This window comes from Stigmatopora argus, chromosome 11 (genome assembly GCF_051989625.1).
Source record: "Stigmatopora argus isolate UIUO_Sarg chromosome 11, RoL_Sarg_1.0, whole genome shotgun sequence".
Taxonomy (NCBI): Eukaryota; Metazoa; Chordata; class Actinopteri; order Syngnathiformes; family Syngnathidae; genus Stigmatopora; species Stigmatopora argus.
Window position 1 is genome coordinate 9,542,319 of NC_135397.1, and position 20,268 is coordinate 9,562,586.

At 41.2% G+C, this 20,268-nt stretch overlaps 2 protein-coding genes across 4 annotated transcripts; one reads left to right on the plus strand and one right to left on the minus strand.

The window, feature by feature from the left end:
* The first annotated feature begins 148 nt into the window (after positions 1 to 148).
* Positions 149 to 10,812, plus strand: fignl1 (fidgetin-like 1). 3 transcript variants are annotated; one of them, XR_013303775.1, is made up of 3 exons: positions 150 to 278; positions 3,835 to 3,970; positions 9,360 to 10,812. XR_013303775.1 is itself a non-coding variant. In XM_077612649.1 (2 exons), exons 1-2 carry the CDS (start codon positions 232 to 234, stop codon positions 2,836 to 2,838), a joined length of 1,968 nt encoding a protein of 655 aa, XP_077468775.1. In that variant the 5' UTR covers positions 149 to 231; the 3' UTR covers positions 2,839 to 2,925. The 3 variants fall into 3 exon arrangements, 2 of the variants coding, with proteins under 2 accessions (XP_077468775.1, XP_077468776.1); XM_077612649.1 differs by lacking the exons at positions 3,835 to 3,970; positions 9,360 to 10,812 and adding an exon at positions 918 to 2,925 and having other exon boundaries at positions 149 to 278; XM_077612650.1 differs by lacking the exons at positions 150 to 278; positions 3,835 to 3,970; positions 9,360 to 10,812 and adding exons at positions 288 to 428; positions 918 to 2,925.
* On the minus strand, positions 4,642 to 19,003 carry ikzf1 (IKAROS family zinc finger 1 (Ikaros)). Its single transcript, XM_077612651.1, is given in 9 exon segments — positions 4,642 to 6,084; positions 6,322 to 6,456; positions 7,178 to 7,303; positions 7,899 to 8,066; positions 9,301 to 9,570; positions 14,280 to 14,393; positions 14,518 to 14,571; positions 18,711 to 18,922; positions 18,924 to 19,003. Coding segments are annotated over 9 exon segments (1,851 nt in total). The 5' UTR covers positions 18,986 to 19,003; the 3' UTR covers positions 4,642 to 5,374.
* Between the last annotated feature and the right edge of the window lie 1,265 nt (positions 19,004 to 20,268).

Sequence of the window (20,268 nt, forward strand, 5' to 3'; positions counted from 1 at the left end):
TGGTAATATAACTAATAAAGGTATAAAAGTGTCCTATATGTAATTAATTTACATGTATGATATAGTTTCTGTGGTATATTGTTTGACAATTGGTGACAGAGTGAATGCTTAACTTCAAGTGCACTTCATTTCCCGAAATGCAAAGCAAAGCAAGGGTTACCAATCACGGTTTTGCGCACAACGCAACACAAGATGGCACTGCAGGTTTTGTCGTGATCCGTGTCTTTTGGCATGTGTTCGACAATTCGAAATCTAAGTTTGCGATTTGAAGTTCTTTGGTAAGTTTGCCCAAATAAGTGTCGTTAGCAAACGAGTTAGTTAGTTAGTTGGTCAGTGTGTGTGTGCATGAACAGCAACATGAAGAACGAAGTAAAGTTTCCTTGAGGCGGTGTTTAAAGATTCTTAAATAATTTTAGTTTTCCCACTACGTAAGTGTATATTTTACCCGTTCATTACTAGAAGAACTAAACAGACAGAATGCTATCCTAATTATTTACATCGATCTAATGACAAAACATCGAAATACGAGGAATACATCCGGGTTGTTCTTTTGCAAACTTCAATGCAAAAGCATTTGAAACTGCGTTTCTAACAGCACCGCAAGGGAGTATTGTATTTACTCAATGAAATTTTCTTATTCAATAAATAAGGTCACGTCCTCACACCGTCCGTAGTCCGTAGAGGTTTTTGTTCGTTCGATGTTTTTATCTTCACATCGCATATTTTATGGTCATTGTGTTTACATAGCATACTGTTGCATGGTTGTCTACGGTCTATTTTAATAGTGTTTAATTATTGATTAATTTTCTTGAAGCACATTCACTCCATCGTCAATGGTCTATACGGTCATTTCACATTTTGTTTGTAATATCATGGCATATTGAATTTTTCATCAATTTTGCCTTATGCTGAAACAGCCCAGGCATGAGTGGCGCACACCTGGACGAATGGCAGAGGAGGTCCTTTGACATTTCATCTGGCAATTCTACACCTGAACAGACGGCCGAAGCCTACCGGGCCCACATCCTCTCCATTCAGTATGCATGGGCAAGTTCCCACCTCTCAGAGGCCGCCACGGGCAGCCTGCTCAGGACCTACTCGGAGCGCTACGCAGCAGTGTTGGACTCAGATGACCCCCGCACGGGGCTTAACAACTATGCTGAAAGTGCCCTTCATCTGGCCCGTAATCAGAAAAACCATAGCGACAAATGGGAGTCATCCCTCACCGTGGAGCGTTTGCTTGACTTGCCCTGCGTGCAGAAGATGGTTCAAGCAAGGCCAGAATCCCTAGTGGCACCAGCAGATGTTAGCATAACGGTTGGAGAAGAGAGTAGCAGCATCAGCAACTCTGCATCCGTGTCTGCTTCCAATGCTGCGTGCAGGTCAGAGGGCACATCCTTCAAACCTCTTTGGTCACCACAACCTAAAAGAGAGGGTAATGACACTGCTACTATTTCTGTGGATAGACCAACACTCTCTGAGGGCACATCAGCTAATAACCTTTCCTTTTCACGTCCAAACAGCAGAGTGCAGTCGATGTTTACTCCTTCAGGTCCTCCTCAGGGTAACACACGCCCTGCAGGCGGCAACTATAAATCCAACTTTTTTCCTAATTCTAGTTTATCGAAACGGAAGAATTTTTACAACCCAGATACAAGTAAAGGTGAGAGGGGGGCACAAGCAGCAGCTGAGCAGAAACCTGCCGGTCACTTCAGATCAGCCCGTGAGCAGTTAATTGTGGAGCAACAGAAGAAATATTCCCATCAACCCCAAAGAGGAGCCGCATCTTTAGCGACCACCACCGTGAAGAAATCCCTGGGAGCCAATTTGTCTCGTGGTGCTTTTTCTAAATTTGTTTCTCCAAAGCCACGGCAAGACGAAGAGGAAGGCGCAACGGGATCCAGCTCCACCCGGGAACCACAGATTGTGGATGAACGTCTCAAAATCTTTGAGCCAAAGATAGTGGACTTGATCATGAGTGAGATCATGGACCACGGACCACCTGTTTTATGGGAGGACATAGCAGGCTTGGAGTTTGCCAAGACCACCATAAAGGAGATTGTCGTTTGGCCAATGTTGAGACCCGACATCTTCACAGGCCTGCGGGGCCCGCCAAAGGGAATCCTATTGTTCGGACCCCCAGGGACGGGGAAGACGTTGATAGGCAAATGCATTGCTTGCCAGTCAGGTGCCACGTTCTTCAGCATCAGCGCGTCGTCGCTCACATCCAAGTGGGTGGGTGAAGGGGAAAAAATGGTGCGAGCGTTGTTCGCCATCGCACGCTGTCACCAGCCTGCTGTCATTTTCATCGACGAGATTGACTCGCTGCTGTCGCAACGCACTGACGGGGAACATGACGCGTCGCGCAGAATCAAAACAGAGTTTCTGGTTTCGTTGGACGGCGCCGCCACGGCAGCGGACGATCGCATCTTGGTGGTGGGGGCCACCAATAGACCTCAGGAAATAGATGAGGCCGCCCGTCGTCGCCTAGCAAAGAGGTTGTACATCCCACTTCCTGAGGGCCCCGCCCGGCACCAAATAATTGCCAACCTCATGGCCCGAGAGAAGAACCAGCTGAGAGCGGAGGAGCTGGAGCACATTGTAGCCAGCACTGAAGGCTTCTCCGGGGCAGACATGACTCAGCTGTGTCGAGAGGCGGCTCTGGGACCCATCCGCAGCATTCAGTTCGCCGACATCGCCACCATTGCAGCGGAACAAGTACGGCCTATCCTCTACAATGACTTCCAAGAAGCTCTGAAGACGGTGCGACCAAGTGTCTCACAGAAGGACTTGGAGCTGTATGAGGAGTGGAATAAGACATTTGGAAGTGGCCGTTGAAAGTCTTAGACCTTAACAATGCACATTAAATATGATGTAAATAGATTTGTTTTGTTTTTATGTTGCTAAATAAACTGTTGGACACACCTTCCTTGTCTGTTGAATCTGTTTTGATTTTGTTAGACATTTTGTTTCTGAAATACTTTTCTTGATTATTCTAAAATCACATGAAATAATATGCACTGTTTGGCAACAGATGTTTATTTTTGGTAATGGAATTTAAGACATTTATACTACAAGGCCCATTTATACTGCAAGGCCCAAAACATAGTTTTCATTAATAAAGTTAAAGACTTGCTGAAACTATTTATAGCTGCCAGTGATATGTCCCCTGAATTTAAAAAATATATTTTTTCATTATTTTATTGAATGCTCAAGTTTCAGCACTATGGCTGAATGGTTCACTGCCAACCTCTCCCAGTCAAACTGGATTTGACATCTAGTGCCATCAATGGCATCCAATTAGTTAAAAAGGGTTAAGAAGTAATTGTTGAATACCATTGTAGTATTCTCTTGTTAGTATATGTCCCATGCATCTATGTAACATTGGTAACAGCTCCAAAGGATGGATGTGTGAATCATGGCCACGGAAATTGAGTAACACAATGAATCCTAAGAACTGTCCTCTTGACAGGAGTGGACACCCAGGACAACTGGTTCACAGAACTCTGAGGAAGTATCCCACAATTGACTCATGTGGTTCCTCCCTTGTCCCTGACTACCAGTCTTAAGAAAGTGAATCTGACCACAGTCTGATGAGGCATTTCAAGCCAAGAACCTGGCCGGTCACACGCACGCCCCTCTGGAAGGGTACAATTATAGAGTGCACACACATGAAATGAAATTGTCATGTAATTTTAATGAAATGATCTTTGCAAATCTGGAAGGCCATGAAAAAAGACTGTCATTTATTTTTCATCTTTTTGTCAAGTCCCTCATAAATATTGAATGCTCGTGTGGCTGGCCAGTGTATTTAAACTTTGTTGGTTTCGCCAGCAGCTCAAGTGGTCACACAACCCCCCTGGTTGGCTTCACACGGACTCCTCACAGCTGGACTGGGACAGATGCACAGAATTCCTCTGGTGCTGCCTGGGATCCACTGAGTATAGTCTCCAAACTGTGACATATGGTGGTAAGCTTGTTTTCTTAATTTCTTCTGTAACAAGGCACTAGTCAAATATAAGCTTTTTTCATGCACATGCAGAGGCAATAAATATATATTTTCTATTAGTTCAAAACCATAGTTTTAAACCCCAATTTACACTGTATAAACTATATTTCCCAGTCATCTACAGTAACAGCCAACATACAAATTGGGCGTAAACATTTTGTTAAAAGAAAATTAAGGCATGACCTCAATCTAATGTCATCATCTTATTAAGAGAACATTGTAAAGGAAGTGAGATGTGGAATTGGGAAGCAGCGTTTACTAGGATTGGCCTTCTCATGCAAATACCCCTTCCTTACCAGCTGGGTCCCAGTCAAGCGTGAGGCCTTGATGGAGCCACAGCACATTGCCACTTCTGCTAAATCACACGATGCTGTCAAATTCCCAACAATATAATCTCAAAATCTGATTGTATCGGTTCATCATGAGATGTGCATTTAGCAAACGAGGAACATTTTGTCTTAAAAGATGTCTTGTAAAATAATTGGGTGTACTGTGTATAGTTTGGGGAAACTGCTGTTATAGTATATAAAAAATGTGCATGCCATTACTTTGTTTGCCTATACTGGACAGTATAACTGAATACGAACCACGTTTAATTTTCTCATTGAATTAATTCAATAAGAACAAAGTAATTCACGTATATAAAATATCCTTTATTGATATTTTGTCATTTCAGCCTCACAAGGCGGAAATCTTGTGAGCCAAACAATTCTTATATGACAGGGGAGGAAAGAAATTGTCTTCATATTTTCCATTCAACAGCAATCATGTTTTCACTATAAACACATTTAATACAGTTAAACAGGAAAGTTGGCAGCTCTTCTATTGACAAACACATTACTGTAATAAATACAAAACAAATTGGCAAGTAAATGTCATAAATAATATGAGGGTTGTCATGAGAATATAGGTTGGAAAATAACCATGATGAATTTATCTTACATTGACACATTTAATTGATTGCATTTTATACAGACAATTAGCTTGCACTAAAAACATCTCCAGCAGTGAACACGCCTGTAAAATGCACTTTTTTAATGTATTTATTTTTTATCTAAGAAAATGTATATAAGGTTGCTGCTTGAGGGAAAAATGTTCCAATGAACACATATAATGCAAGATAACAACATTATTGTACTGTTTCTGCTGTTTAGGCTCAACATTTTGTTGTGACTGAACACTATTTCTTTTGACATTTTTTGTTTACACGACTTTCATATTTGAAATGAGATTCCGATGTCTTTGGAACACTTCCCTATTCAACAGACATGCACACGGTATAAAATGACACTTTTACACATATATGGGTGTGTTTTCGCACCTTACACTTGTACTTGTTGATGTGATACCATATGTCTGCGGGAGTCAGTAGCGGTGCTCCCCTCGCGTTATGTGAGAAGAGAACTCGTATCGGTCTTGACTGCGATGGCCACAGAGATTGCATTCAAAGGGGTCTCTGAAGCCGTGGCAGCCCATGTGTATTGTGTACATGACGTGATCCAGGAAGATGACGCGACAATGTTCGCACCTGTACGCCCTCACCTGATCGCCATCTGCCGTTATCACCTTGAAGCCCTCCGAAGCCATCTCCATGCTTGTTCGGATGGCCTCGTACTGTCGCTGCTGCTCCTCCTTCACCAGGGGCATCGTGCCGTTTCGCACCCCCGAGGTGATGTGATTGGTCAGGTAGATGAGGCCGGGGGCCGCCCCGGCGGCTCGGTCCCCGCTGTTGCTCTCCGTGTCTGTGGAGTCTTGGCCGCTGTGGCTCGGAGAGGCATCCTTCTCACTAGATGTGGACTTGGATTTGGAGAGCAGAAGCAGATTCTCCGCCGCGCTGTCTTTGGCCGACAGGTTGTGGCCCGTGGCGGGCTGGGCCTCGGGGAGCGGCTTGTGTAGAGGGTAGATAGAGCCCATGCTCATGTTGGAAGACGGGGCCGGGGAGGGCTGGACCAGGGGGCGGAGCGATTCTGCCCCCAGGTAGCTAATGGCACTGTTGATGGCCTGATCGATGACGTGAGGCTGAATCAGCTCGCCTGCCGTTGCCTCGTACGGAAGATCAGAGAGACGGTTTTGACCTGAGGAAATACAGGCGTGTTGGTTTTCATAGATCCGTAAAATCATGACCTGCATGCTGTGATCACAAATCTTCAGCTAAACTTGTTTCGTTATTTTCTCTCTGCCCTGTGGTAGCACTTTTCTTTAATCAGGCTTGACAGAGTAATTACATTGGAAAATGACATTTTAAATGTTTAAAAATGAAGTTATTCGTTTATACTTGTAAAGGCACAAAGGAAGCAGATTTCAGCCCTTACCTATAAACTTCTGTGGCATAGTGCTTTTACGCTTAGCTACATTATTAGTTAGTCTGTCTAGCGCCGAGGCTCTGTCAGATGCCGTCTGGTTTAAGTCTTCCCTCTGTTCATTCTGGCTGCTTTCTTCCGTTACTACTGGAAAGCAAGACAGAGAAGGAGGTTTCAGCGTCAAAATAGGTGGTGTTGGCTCAAGAGTTATATAGGTACTAATGTAGGGGGGCTGCTTTTTTCTCCTTCTTTCCTTGCTGACTAGAGCACTATTGTTCTACGTTCACGAATGATGTGTGGATAGATTTCCAAATTCAGTGTGAAATGATCGTACCTAAATAGTAGAGTCTACTACAGTTCTACTGTGTTGTGTTGGTTATAGTGTAGTATCTGAACAGAGTTATTTGGAAAGTATTATTTTCTGAAGTTAATTCTGTGGTAAGTTGTGCTTTTTGAAAACACTTGACTTCACGCAAGGGAGGCAGTCAGCATGCAACGCCTTTGGCTACACAGGAGAGGCAACTCCATCTCTTTAGGTGTGGGGGCTGCCTTCCAATCTATTAATCAGGAAGAAGGAACAAAGAAAGTCCTTTGGGGTACACCTCGTTTGGGCAAGTGGCCCTATCTTCTCCTCGCCTCTCGACCCTTTAGGGAGATACAGCTGTTTTTTTGGGGTTTATTAGGAGACACGAGATTTCTGTGTGAATAAAGCTTCCACTTGTCCAACCGGAATGATTGTATACTCTCTTGTCATTTTTAAAGCACCTCCCCTTGGGGAACCTGTGTTTAACGCTCCAGAAAAACTCACAACAAAAGCAATCTAACAAGGGCATCTCTATGAAAAAGGATGTAAAGATGAGGCACAAACCTGTGTAGATACTGTTCTGCAGCCCCATGCACTGGAGGTAGTTGTGACATCGCTCCTTGTGCTCCTCCAGAGAACTGCGCTGCTTATAACTCCGACCACAGTACGCACACTTGTGGGGTTTGCCAACTATAACAAGAAAATAACAAACATCTATTTTTCAGTTCAATTGATGGAGTAACATTTCCAAAAGTTCAAATGTACTGGTCAAATGATTTATACAAAAAGACAAACTGTAAACTATCTATTAAAGCAATTGTATTTAGAATTTTCATTTATTTTTCAGAAAAAAACAAAATTTTCTGAATAATGATTATTTATAGTTTTTTTTTTACTTCTAGTTTTCTCTAACCTAGGAAGATTCAATTCATTTTGAATGCAGTCAGAACAATGAACACATTTTTACTACACTGTGAGCACACAAGGCAGACTACACCCTACACAGTCATCCATAGGACACACAGAGAGACAGACGACCATTCACAATCACAATCAGACAAATCGAGCCCGCGCTTGCCCGCACCAAAGTCAGGCGAGTGAACCCCTACAGGGGGTTCTTATTTACAACAATATTCATTAATACCTGATATGATTACGAATGATCTACAGTGTTGGCTCTACAATGTAGATCATTCATAATCATCATGTAGATTCTACATCATATCTATCCCCCCTGAAAGCAGAATCTGTCCTTTAGCGAGTGTCTGAATCTTACGTTACTGACCCGAGTGGGTGCGCAAATGCCCGCTCAGAGCGTCCCTCCTGCGACAGGCGTAGCTGCAAAGATGACACTTGAAAGGTTTCTCTCCAGAGTGCAGCTTGATGTGACGCAGCAGGTTGCCTTTCTGGGTGAAGGAAGCGCCACACTGGCTACACTGGAAGGGACGTTCTCCTGAGAGCATGAACACAATACAGAAAATACTGTAACGTGGCAGCAGAAACAATGACCTTGAAAAATGTTTCTTTCGTTGGGAAAAAAAACATGTTGCAACATGGGGCCAAGTGTGTTCAAAGTATCTGAGGGAGGAAAAGGAGGGAGATGATGGAGCGGCTCCGGGGCATGGTGTGTTGGGGGCTGATCCACAGTGACGCTCCATCTCTCCGTGCTCCCCCCAACTCCAGGCGCTCTGATCGAACAAGAGCCTCTCCGACTCAGCCTGGCAGTTTCGTAATGCACCATTGCCTGGGTCAATTTGATCTGAAACTCTCATTTTTTCCTCTTCTTCGTCTCTAAAATAAGAGCCGCGCATCACAATGCAAATTCAGCCTCATTTGAATAAAGTGAAGGAAACAGTTTGTGTTGAAAGCCAGTCTTCCTGATCAGCGCTCCTGGAATAAGCCAATATCTAGCCTCCTCGGGTGTTGTGGCATTCTGTGAGAAGCTTTTAATATGGCTTTTCTCAAAGGCTCCACCTCAATGAAATACGAGTCACCAGTGAAGCAGCAAAAAGTATATCAAAGGGGGAATTCATTAAAAAAGCATTTCTGGAGCAAAGACTCGCCACAGAATATTTTCTATGCAAATAGGTGGCACCTCATTATATCTTTTTTTTTTTACTTTCATTTACATTAGTCCACTGTTCCTTTATTCCATTTTGAGTGTCATTAGTTTCTACAGCATGGCAGTTAAGTGCCTTTTTTGAAAATGTTCCCCACGACTGATTTGGGTTCATTATGATTGAATATCAATTGACAATTTTTGAAAAACTTTTAATAGCTAGATCAGATTTAATTGCTGTATAGAGACACCCTCTTTCTCAACTGGGGGGGGGGTTCGGGCCAGGAAGGCGATTATCTTTGCAGCTTGATTACCCAAGAAGTTGCTATGTACTTGCCTCATTGCCTTATTCAGTTCTTTTTTTCGTTATTTTTTTCTCTTGAATCTCATACACACAACCAAACTACAAGATTATCACTTTCATTAATGTTTGCAAAGAATGCACAAAGAGAAAGAAGCCAAGTGATACGAAGCGTGACTTTCATGCCAAACAAAAAGGACCAAGACCCGATTTGATGTCTTCATTTTGTAATTCAAAGTAAGACACTTTGCTACCCCTCGCCATCCTCTCACTTTACTTTTTAAATTGGCTGCATGTGGATGGCATGATGAATTGCATGTTGCTTACCAGTATGGCTTCGCTTGTGCACCATCAAGACATTGGGGCCAATACAAACTATCCCACAGATATCGCACTTGAGCTTCCCGTTGGATAGCCGGATGCCGCCGGCCGAGGAGAAGACCTTGGCTTCGGGGCTCGGCTCGGAGCCGTTCACCTTGGCCCCCGAGGCACCGATCACGCGCAAGTCTTCCGCGCACTCCTCCTCCTCCGCGCCATTCATGTCACAGGAAAGCCCATTCTCCTCATCACTGCGAGCCTCAACTTTAATGTTACAGGCTGGAAAAGAGGGCAGGGGGAGGGGAAGGGCCACGGTTTAGAAGAGGAGCAAGATTTTTGCCAGTCTTATTGTGTGATGTGGAATTAGTTCATGTCAGATGATGAAATAATAACGCTAACTTTGGCAGGGAATGGCATTTTCTATTTTGCGATGATATAGATATTATACTAGCCACTAAAATGACATTATCGGGGAGTGCAAAAAAATAATGTGCTGATGCTGTGCAATATGTACTTTTGGAGATCTGGTTTCCAAATGCTGGTCACCCACTCTATTTTAATGTTATTAACTCAGTGGGGGGCATTGGCTGCAATAAATGTTCAATCCATTTGCATTTCTTACTTCAAATGGATGGGCAGCTTCGAGCGATAAGATAATGTCACTAACTAAAGTCACCCTACACTCAAGCAATGTGTTAAAACACATTTTTTAAAAAAAAGGTGAACGCTGTGTGTTTGGGGATATCAATGATGAGATCATCGCACACCATCGTTCTTCGTTGACACTGAGATAAACAGGAAACAGAAACGCAGGAAGTAGTGTGAAGCTAAGGACTACCGTGCCGAGAGTGTGAGATGAACACGCACGCAAGTTCTAGTCAACTTTCTTCCTTTCTTCAGCCTGAATCGTCAACTTGGTTCATCTTAGGCGCACGACGGATAACAAACCACCGCAGCCGCGTTTTTTATCTGACTGGTGGTGTTTCCACAAAAAGAGAAGTTCCCTTCTTCTTTCCCATCACTTGTTTAAGAAAATTGACTGACAAGTTATCAAGCGGCGGCTTGCACGGCCTGCTAACAGTCTGATTTCCCTGCATTTTAAACACTGCTTTAACAACAAAGAGGAAGAAGTGGAACTCATGAAACATTTTGGAATCCATGGAAAAGGGGAAGCTTCAAAAAGAGGGCCTGTCTAACTGAAATACCAAGAATTATGGAGAAGTGACAGAAAGGGAAGCGCAGGAAAGGAATTGTAAAACAACATGTAACTGAAACAGGTTGACTTTTTTCCCCTCACTCCTGCTTGCTTGACATTCACATTTAAAGAAAAACCAGCGTTGTTGTTCAAGCTTTTTTTTTTAAACAAGCTTTTTGTGAAAAAGTAATGCAAAGCCGAAAGCAATACATTACAGAATTCCACAATACTCGTATCCCTCCTAATTTAATTTCACATATTGCATCTGATCTTTTAAATGGTCTTGGAAATGTATCAAAAAAATAAAATAAAATAAACAATCAGTGTTCATGCATTTTTATGTTGGTGGGTTTATAATCTATCTCTTTTCATTATCATAATTAATCATTATTTACAGTAATATAGTAATTTGATATTGTGAAATTAAACTTATTTAAAGTCGTTTATTTGCATATGCAGACCCAATTTAAATGAATTTCTCATCTAAAAGGCGTAATATGAATGTAGAAAAGGTCTATATCTTTTACCAAAATGTTTGCTTTCCGTCACATTTTCTTTTTAAGATATCCATTCAATTCTTAAAACGAACAGGGAAAAAAACCCTTTTCAAACGGTTCTTCAAGTGTGTTTATGTTGTCGTGCAAGCCTCCTGCATGACTGAGGTCATTGGAGAAGACAGAAGGGAACCGTGAATGTCGGGCTGCTCATGGACATGGGGAAGTTGCAGTTGAACCGGGACTAGGAAGAATGCTTTTGACTTTATACCACATTTGTCACGGGCAATTATGCTGTTTTGGTTGGACAACAAACAAAGCACCTAGCAGTAAATCAGTCGTGGGTCCAAGTGGATAAACGTTATCCTTGATTTGCAAACAAAGGAGAAGCAATTCCTGCCACAGAACTAATTGGCACATTTGGGTGTTGATAGATAGCAGATATGGGAAGTTAGATAGCAAGTGTGTAAGTTCTTGTCGAGTGTGTTGAAACATGCTCAGCCTGCTTGGGGTTCCTGTTACAAGGCACCAACCTGTGTGCAAGGAACTGGAACGACACGTCCCAATAAAAACATACACTTTTACAGTGTCCTTAATTTTTTCTTTTCCATCCAAGCATGTAAAAAAAATCAGTTTATTCGCTTATTTCTTTTTTTAAACACAAATTATAATACGATCCACGATATGAAGTGTATTAGAGATGTTCAGTTTTTTTCTAATATCGTTAGCCCAGATTATCCTTTCACATTTCCAACAATAGTTCCACGGATGTAAAAAAAAAAAAAGAAAAAAAAAAAAAGGCTTTTTACTTTATCTTTTACTTTGGACTTTTGTGAATGGGTTTAATACAGTCATGGGTTTAAATTGTGCATGGCAATTATTGGTTTTGTTTCTATGGCATTGACACAAAGATGGAGAAACTTAGACTTCCTCCTCTTGTGTTTTCTCTTTAACTATATATACATAAAAGGACCTCACGATGGTTTATACTGACTATTTGGGGAAGTAATAGGCATATATAACTGTATCATGGTCATACGTAATGTCTAATTTTTTTTAAGCTGCAGTAGAATCGTTGTGCTGTGTGCGTGTTTGCGATGATTTTCTCAAGCTTGGTGGCCTTGTTCCCGAGTGCTTTATCTCCCAGAGTGTTGAAACTGTCTGACGGCAACTTGTTTCTGAGGAAACTCTTACACATCCTATTTCAGTTTCCTCTCGCTTTTCATTTCTCACTGCGTACCGCTACTTTTTGCCGTTATCTGGATGAGTGGAAAAACACAGATGATGCTACACCACCCAGCCCCCCAAAAATCTTACATAAAGTATGTAAAACGAAGTATAAATAATTTTATCTTGGCTTGGAGCTGCGACAAAGTATTCTGACTTTAATCTCGTTAAAGAAAATTACGGAACATCACAACTTTAAATAAAATGGTATTTTGACTTTAATCTCACAATATTATGATGTAAAACTATTTAACTGAATATATTCCTGTAGGGCTAGTTTTTATTTTCTTTCTTGGTGTGGCCCTAATACATCATGATAAAATACTTTTTTAATGAGAAACAAAATGTGGAAAATGTTCTCCATATTTTGGTTGCAGCCATTCAAAAGGACTTGATGTACAGCACAGATGGGAATTTCCTGGTATCCTTAGCTTTACCATGATGCAGTATTCCCTCTCTTGATGTCGACAGACTCAAATCAAGTCCACATTAGCTATTCCTTAAGATTTGGCATATTAATGACATGCCATGGATCAAAAGGTTCCTTTTTATTTTAGTTTTTGCCAATGACCTAAATGCCATGTTATTTTAGATACTGTCATTGATCCAGAGGATTAGAAGATATAAGTATGTCTCACCTAATTTGTTAAAGATCGCATTGGGGAAAAAAATGTATGTAACACTTTGCAAGTTGACATTAGTTTGACTTAAATGCTGCATTGGGAGGGATTAAATGAGTGTTGGGGGCCATCGTCGAGATAGCTGAAATTTTCAAATAAGGGAATACAATTATTAACTGTTAATAATACGGTAAAATTTGATTTGATCACAGTTTGCATTTCATTATTTAATTCACGCATTACCTGCCATTGTTTTTCCCAATTTATTTGGTTTAAACGTGCTTTTTTATGGTTGTTTGAATATTAGTTTTAAAAGAGATAGAAAGCAAGCAAGAAATCAAAAAGTCAAAATGTACGGTATTGCTTGACTGGTAACGTGGGTGTAACCATGAAGGATTCTCCAAATAGCTGCCACAACATTGCCGGCTTCAGAACTGAATGCAATCCACCAATTGCACTTCTAACATACCACATTTGTGGAAAGGTATCACACATGACTTACTCCAGGTACTGTTCAAAGATCTACTTATCAAGGAGTTCACCTTCCACAATCTATCTTTTTTATGTTATTGTCGTGCGAGCTGCCAATACTACCTTGGCAATCTACCAATAGTTCCTTGGCAATCTTCCGGTAGATCATGATCTACATACTGGGCACCCCTGCTGTACAACATCTAAATCAGGACCCAAAGGAGCATGAGTGAAATGAGTTGACAAAGATGAAAACAAAGGATGCCTTTATCAAAATTAGAGATAATTTTAATTATTCATTTTCATTCATTCATCTTCCGTACCTAGCTTCCTTAAAAGGGTTGCTGGCAGCTGACTTTGGGCGAAAGGCAGACTACACCCTAGACTGGTCGTAAGTCAGTCAGAGAGACAGGCGACCATTTGCACTCACAATCATACTCCCGCCAGCGAGAATCGAGCCCAAGCCTGACCGCGCTGATCGTCAGGCGAGTGAACCACTACACCATCAGGCGGCTAGTTTTAACCTCCTAAGACCCAAACTCTTTCAAGGCATGCATTTTTATTTTCTCTTTTATATTTTGGCTAATTGGGACCTGATGAGTGTAAAAACAAGGAATTATCTTTTTACATGATGTAGTTTCTGAGAAAAAAACATGTCCACATCATAAGTGGCCGCCAGGCCCTTGTAGTCCAAAATTTAACATTGTAGTTTTTGACAACCAAAAATGTGATGTCCACACATGAGGACGCCAAGTCATAGGAAGTTAATGGACTTACTAAATATAAAATGTTATTCCATTTAGAATTTTATCAATAGTTTATTTTATCCATCCAGATTGCTTGGGGATTCAAAGCTTAAACCTCTAAACAATTAAGCAGACGTGGCAACCATTCGCTCTCATGTTTTTGAAATGTGAAAGTAACAGCAGAAAGATCGCACAGGCGCAATTAAAAAAAAGGGTAAAGGGGGTTGGGGTATACCTTTGTCCCCTCGGCTGTGCTGCGGATGGGCGGAGCCCGCTGACAGGTCCTCTGGGAGAGCCATAGGTTCCTCCGCCTCCTCGGCCGCGTCGTTGCCGGACGGGCTGTCTCGGCCTGGGGTGGTGCACATCAGAAAGCTCCCATCATTCACTTCGTAAGGACCCCCAAAGACTGAAATTACCTCGAGGTAATAATCGGTTGGCGGCTATTGTGTTTCCATCACGCAGCAGTCGCTTACCTGGCATCGGGGTCATTTCCTGGGCTTCTTCTGTCTCCATGCGGTGCAAGTACTCTAATGGGGGACAGATTGAGATGTAAAAGTATGCACATTTAATCAAGAGCAAGCAGAGGAAACATTACACAAAGCGGGAGCCGGGTAAAGGGTGGACTCTCACTATGTCACCTCGGCGAGATCACTTTTGTCACACGGCTGTCGCCCACATTACTTTGCAAAGAATTACAGACAATTTCATTACAAGTCTGACAGAGTCTGAGATGGGAGAGCAGCCCGGCTTCAGCCCAGATAACGCCGGCTAGCCGGGAACAGGCTTTCAGACCACATTTGTTATTTATTGTTAATTTCCTGCCACGTAATCATCTAAAAAATGCAAAGTGACCGCGGCAAAATTAAGCAGAAAATTAACTGGCCTCAGGTCACTGAGGATGCGGGTGCTTGCCGTGCTCAGCTGATCAACGCTCATGTTCTCTCTAATTTACTGAGTACGCATGGCTGAGTCGGAGGCCTCGGTGCAGCCCGGAAGGGGAGCGAGGGTGTCGGCGAGATTGATGTCGAGGCGGCAGAATGGATGGCAATTGAGGGAAAGAAGCCGAGAGAAAGAGTTGGGATGGAGAAGTTCTCTTTGTTTGGTCTGAGACTCAGGTGTCAAATTGGTGTCCCAGGCCCCCAATGGGGCCAGATAATCATTTTGTGTGGCCCGCAGAACAAAATTAAGTGCACGTTACTCACAAAAATAACATTTCCTTGAATACCAAATCAGTATAGTCCTCAACGCAAGATCGAAGATTACTGAAAAATCTGAGAATTTAATGTTTTATCCTCTTTTTTTATTAATCACATTAAATATAAATAAATAAATAGAAGTAATTGATTCCCCCATTATTTTTATCATTGGAAATTTTAGATAAAATAAAGGTGAAAATAAATGTAAAAGAAATGTAAATAAAAGGACACATTTAGGTAGTAAGGGGCTTAAAAATGAATTTGGACAATTTTGAAGTCAAGAATGCCTCTACTGTCTCAAACTTGTGGCTCTGGGCCAAATTTGACCCGCGATGTCATTTAAAGTGGCCCACAAAAGTAAATCACTTTTGTTATTAATTCCAAAATAAGTAAACTTATGTCGTGCCTCATTAAAGATCGAAAATTAAATCATTTTTATGTTTGAATTTTGAGGAAAAAATGACTTGTTTGCATAAAATAAAATTGAATGTTTTTTTAGTATTATAATTAATTTAAAAAGGGGAACCTGAACGTTCTTAGGTCAAAAATTGACTATCAAATAGTTCTCCATTCTCTTGTTCATGGATTAGTTGTTGAATTGTGGCAGCCCTAGTTTCTTCACTTTCATTGACGGTGCTAGTGTTCCAATTCAATTCGACCGGCCGCCTGCCTTCCCTCCAAAACGGATTTAGTGTCTAGCGCCATCAATGGCAGCCAATTGAGTTAGAATGGTTCTACCGCCTGGCCGACTTAATGGCATCGTAACTGCGATGTGACCAGAGGCCCCTTCTTTGGCCAGGGCTGACTATCTGAGGAGTCACCAGTGCTCGTGGCCCCATTAATAATAAATGGCCCTCAAGCCTGAAGCAGATGGGCCCGACAGCTCCGGCACTTCAAGAAACGCTCGCTGGGGCCGCCACAGCGTCCAAGTGGCCTCGCAGGGAGAAGTGAAGCTCCTGAAAATAGCGAAACAAGCCCAAGGGAGAAGGGGAAGCGTGGCCTTCCTGTTTCGCTAACAGATGGCTCCACACATTTGGAACAAATAGTGGGAAGCAAGCAGGCTTATGTGTCGCAACGCAACAGTATTTTGCGGAGTCAAGTCAGACGAAGTGGTCGGAAAGAAAAGGGGAGGGGGTGGGGGTGAAAGGTTATTCGTGCAGATGATTTGTCGCGTGTTAATGAATCGCAAATGCGTTGGTTGACGGAAACAAAAAAAAAAAAAGCGATCCTACATACTTTCGGCCACAACCTACTCTGGAAGGTATGGTGTGTACTCGATAGTCAGGAAGTCGGTTTGCATGTGTTGTACTGGAAAAGTTTTGGTCTGAGTTGATGTGAGGAGAGGCAGGAAGAGGCTTGTGGGTTGCATGTGCGTATACATTGGTGTCGGTCGGTGAAAAAGGAGGGGCGTGGGGTCTTTTCGTCGAGGGGTGAAACATAGAGACACCAGAAAACTGGGTGGAGATGAGAAAAAGTGAAACCGTTAACAGATACTGACGGCCTCACCAGTGAGTTGGGGACACATGAAAGAAGCTGTCAAGTATCATTTCATGATAACGGAGAAATTGTAACTACGCGCATTAATGTGTGCACAACAGTCTCAACCATTAATGCCCCACCTACGCACTTAATTGAAATATAGATAGTTATTCAAGTCATCTATTCAAGTATGTATTACTTAACCAAGTTGAGAGTATTATAGAATTGCACAGCATTATATTGGTAGGTTGTGAATAATATAACAAAATGAGAAACACCTATGTGCACCTTAAACGTCGAATACCAGTGGTAAAAACAAGTAAGACTTTCACAATGATTTTTGTTGAAATTTTTATTTTGCATCTGTTTAGTTAATGCTGCTTTATCAAACCAAGAGTTTGATGATGGTAAAAATCAACACTTTTTAACGAGAAGAAATAATAAATAGACCCAACATTCACACACAATGCAAGATTATTTTAAAGCACCTTGAACTTTAAAAAAACAAGAATCAAACTATAAGAAGTATTTTTTTGTTTAAAATAAAAAATTGATTGGAAAAGAACAGACCTGCGCATAAACAATTCAGAACATAATTATATCACAAGTTAAAATGTAATGCTTTAGTCATTTTGCGCAACAAATTCAGATTTCATACAACTTTAAATTTAAATGTAAAACAATCTTGTAGATTTCAGAAAAGCCTTGAAGACAAGATTACATGCGATCAATAATTAGGAGGCGGAGTTATATTCTTTAAGATGAGAAGCATTGCATCAGTAATTCGTGGTATGGACGATAGAAGCGGGCGTACAGAGTTAGCAGATGTGTTCTGGGGGCCTATAGAGGGGGTGACGGGGAGCAAAGGTGCAGTCAAGAGAAGTTTGCTTCATTTGCATGTGACACACTTCGCTAGTCTGCTATTCAGACGGTACAATCATTTTAATAACTGCCTTTCTTGTATTGCCTGCTGCCCTCCTACTTCTCTTTCTTCTGACAGCGCACGATGCACACATTTCTGCACTTCTGCTTCTAACATTTTACTCCAAAAAAAAGAAAAGTCATTTGTGCAGGTGTGTTTCCAAGGTTTAAATAGACAGAAAACTGAAATCATTTTTTGGGAAGTGTTGCTTTTTTTGTATAATGTTGAGATAATTCATTTTAGTTATTTAAAGAAAGTGTATTAATATTCAACAACATAAAACCGTCTGTACATTTCCAGAATAAAGTTATTAGTGAATTATATCTCCAAAGGTGCTGAGGTATCAATGTTAAAATACAGAACATTCCTATGTATTTTAAGATCTGTCTTTTTGTTCATCCAAAAAATTATAAGCATTTAATTCTTAGTAGGACAAAATTAGTTAAGAAGCAGCAAACGTGGCCGTTTTCTTTCACCTATTCAAGGAAGCACCTTAACGACAAAGTTGAATTAATTTTAGAGGTGAGGAAACGATCATGTTTTTCCCCGGAGATCATTTTTAAGAGACATGATAAGATAACCGGGTAAACCGTGATGATATACAAAAAATTTTAACTCGGCTGTCTGGTTACTTTAATGTAAACCCTTCAATTTAACGCACATAGCAGTAGGACACATCGTTTGCAACAGGTGTCACGAAAGAAAAAGAAAAACAGTTCAAGATGCCGTATTATGCTATTTGAAAAAGAAAATTAATCTTGAATAATTCATTTTTCAAAATCAAAAATAATACTTTTTCCTATAAAATTTTGGTTCCAGCAATATCTGTCAAATTTGTGTCAGAAATAAAAATAAAGAAAAGACTATTACTTGGAATGTTTAGTGTCATATCAAAGGAAAATTTTCCTCAGGAATACAATGAGATGAGGCACCTGCAGTCTTTTTCCAGCAGGTGCATCCCTCATAAAAAAGACCCCTGAAGATCTCAGTCAGCTTTTTTGGAGCTATCCCCCCATCTGAGAGTCGTTCACGCCGTAGCTAAGCTAAAAGTTAGTGGAAGCCACTTTACCTGCTATTCCTTGAGTTTGCAGTATGAAGTTCTTCCAACTGTCTCCAGCTCCATGTGCAGAAGGTCGTAGCGCGACGGCCCCATGGAGCTGCGCCCTCAGTCCCTCCCCTCTCCACTGCACTTCCTCGTTCCAGCCCAACATGACTACAGTGTCCTCAACTGAGGCATTTTTCTTGCTTTTATGCACAGGCCCGGTGTGTGGCGGGGCGTCGTGGCACTTGCTTTGTGCCGTGCCAATAAAAGCTGACACCCAGTAGACCATTACTGGCAGCCATGCATGAGATGGGATGAGGCGCGCGCGAGAAGAGTGGACCATTCATTGTTTATTTATTTCATTCTCACCGAGGGTGATGATAGAGAAGGAAGAGGGGTGTTGGGGGGTGAGGGGTACTCTTGCATATTGGACAGCTCCCCTTCTGTCACCGATGTTGGCACGTTGAGGGAGCCCATGAAATTAGCACGACTACTGTACACCTGATAAGTCATGTCTCAAATATTATCACTTATGCTGCAAATTTGAGTTTAACTTATCAAGTTAATGTAAAATGGGGTCCTGACCTTTGTGACCTTGAAACTTTGACCTCCTTCCCTCCAAATTTAATTACTTCACATTACAAACCAATGCTCCATGTTTGATAATATTTCCTCTTATCATGTATGTTATTCTACACTTACTTGACCAAGTGTAATCATGGCAATATCATCAGATGAGACAAGACATATCATCTAATGAGACATATACTATTATGGAAAATTGATTAGATTTTTTAATGGCTGTTAAACTAATTGCGAGGTCACTGGAGTTTCTACGCACCCATCCAGTGTGAAAGTGTTCTTTTGCAGTAATTTTTGTGTGTATGAATCAGTGTCAATGCTGAGAATAATTAATTAGATGGAAGTTGGTTTCGTTGTCCTTGGTGCTCAAATTGTGCCTAAAAAAACAAGATGAAAATTCAATGTTTCTATAATGATTTTTTTCACAATATTTAACTCAGTGGATGTCATTTATAGCGCCAGATGTCAAATTTATTTAAACTGAGAAAATTGACTGTGAAAAATTATATATTATTACCATTTTGACTAGGAGGAGAAATGAGTATATTAAGAAAAAAAACAGGTGTGGGACAAACATCTAAACTACACAGGAAAGTCAGAACCCACTCTCAGAAGCCTAAGGCATACGTGCTAACACCTCATCCACTGTTACGCCAAGTATATAGAACTGTGCTGTAATTATAATGTAATCAATTCCTCACATTTTTTTGTGCCACCCATAATATAGAAATCCAATAATATAGTCTCTAAATTCTCTCAAAACTATTCCACAGCAATTCCATAGCCAATGGCTAAGGTCTAATATTCTGTAGGAAATGATTGCAATCTATATGATTTAATGATTAATATTTATGTGGTTATTTTTAATAAATAATGATGGCCAAATTGAATCACGCCTTATTTGAAATTCTTCTATACTAATCTCATATCAATGTTTATTAGGAACTTTTTTCACATTTCTTCTCCCGTACGGTCCAATTAACAGTATATTCGTAATGGTGTA

Bases quoted from the DNA above. Each gene is read 5' to 3' on its own strand.
- fignl1 (XM_077612649.1), top strand. From the start codon at position 232: ATGTGTTCGACAATTCGAAATCTAAGTTTGCGATTTGAAGTTCTTTG. The intron at 279-917 runs GTAAGTTTGCCC...ATGCTGAAACAG, and splicing joins TTGCGATTTGAAGTTCTTTG to CCCAGGCATGAGTGGCGCAC.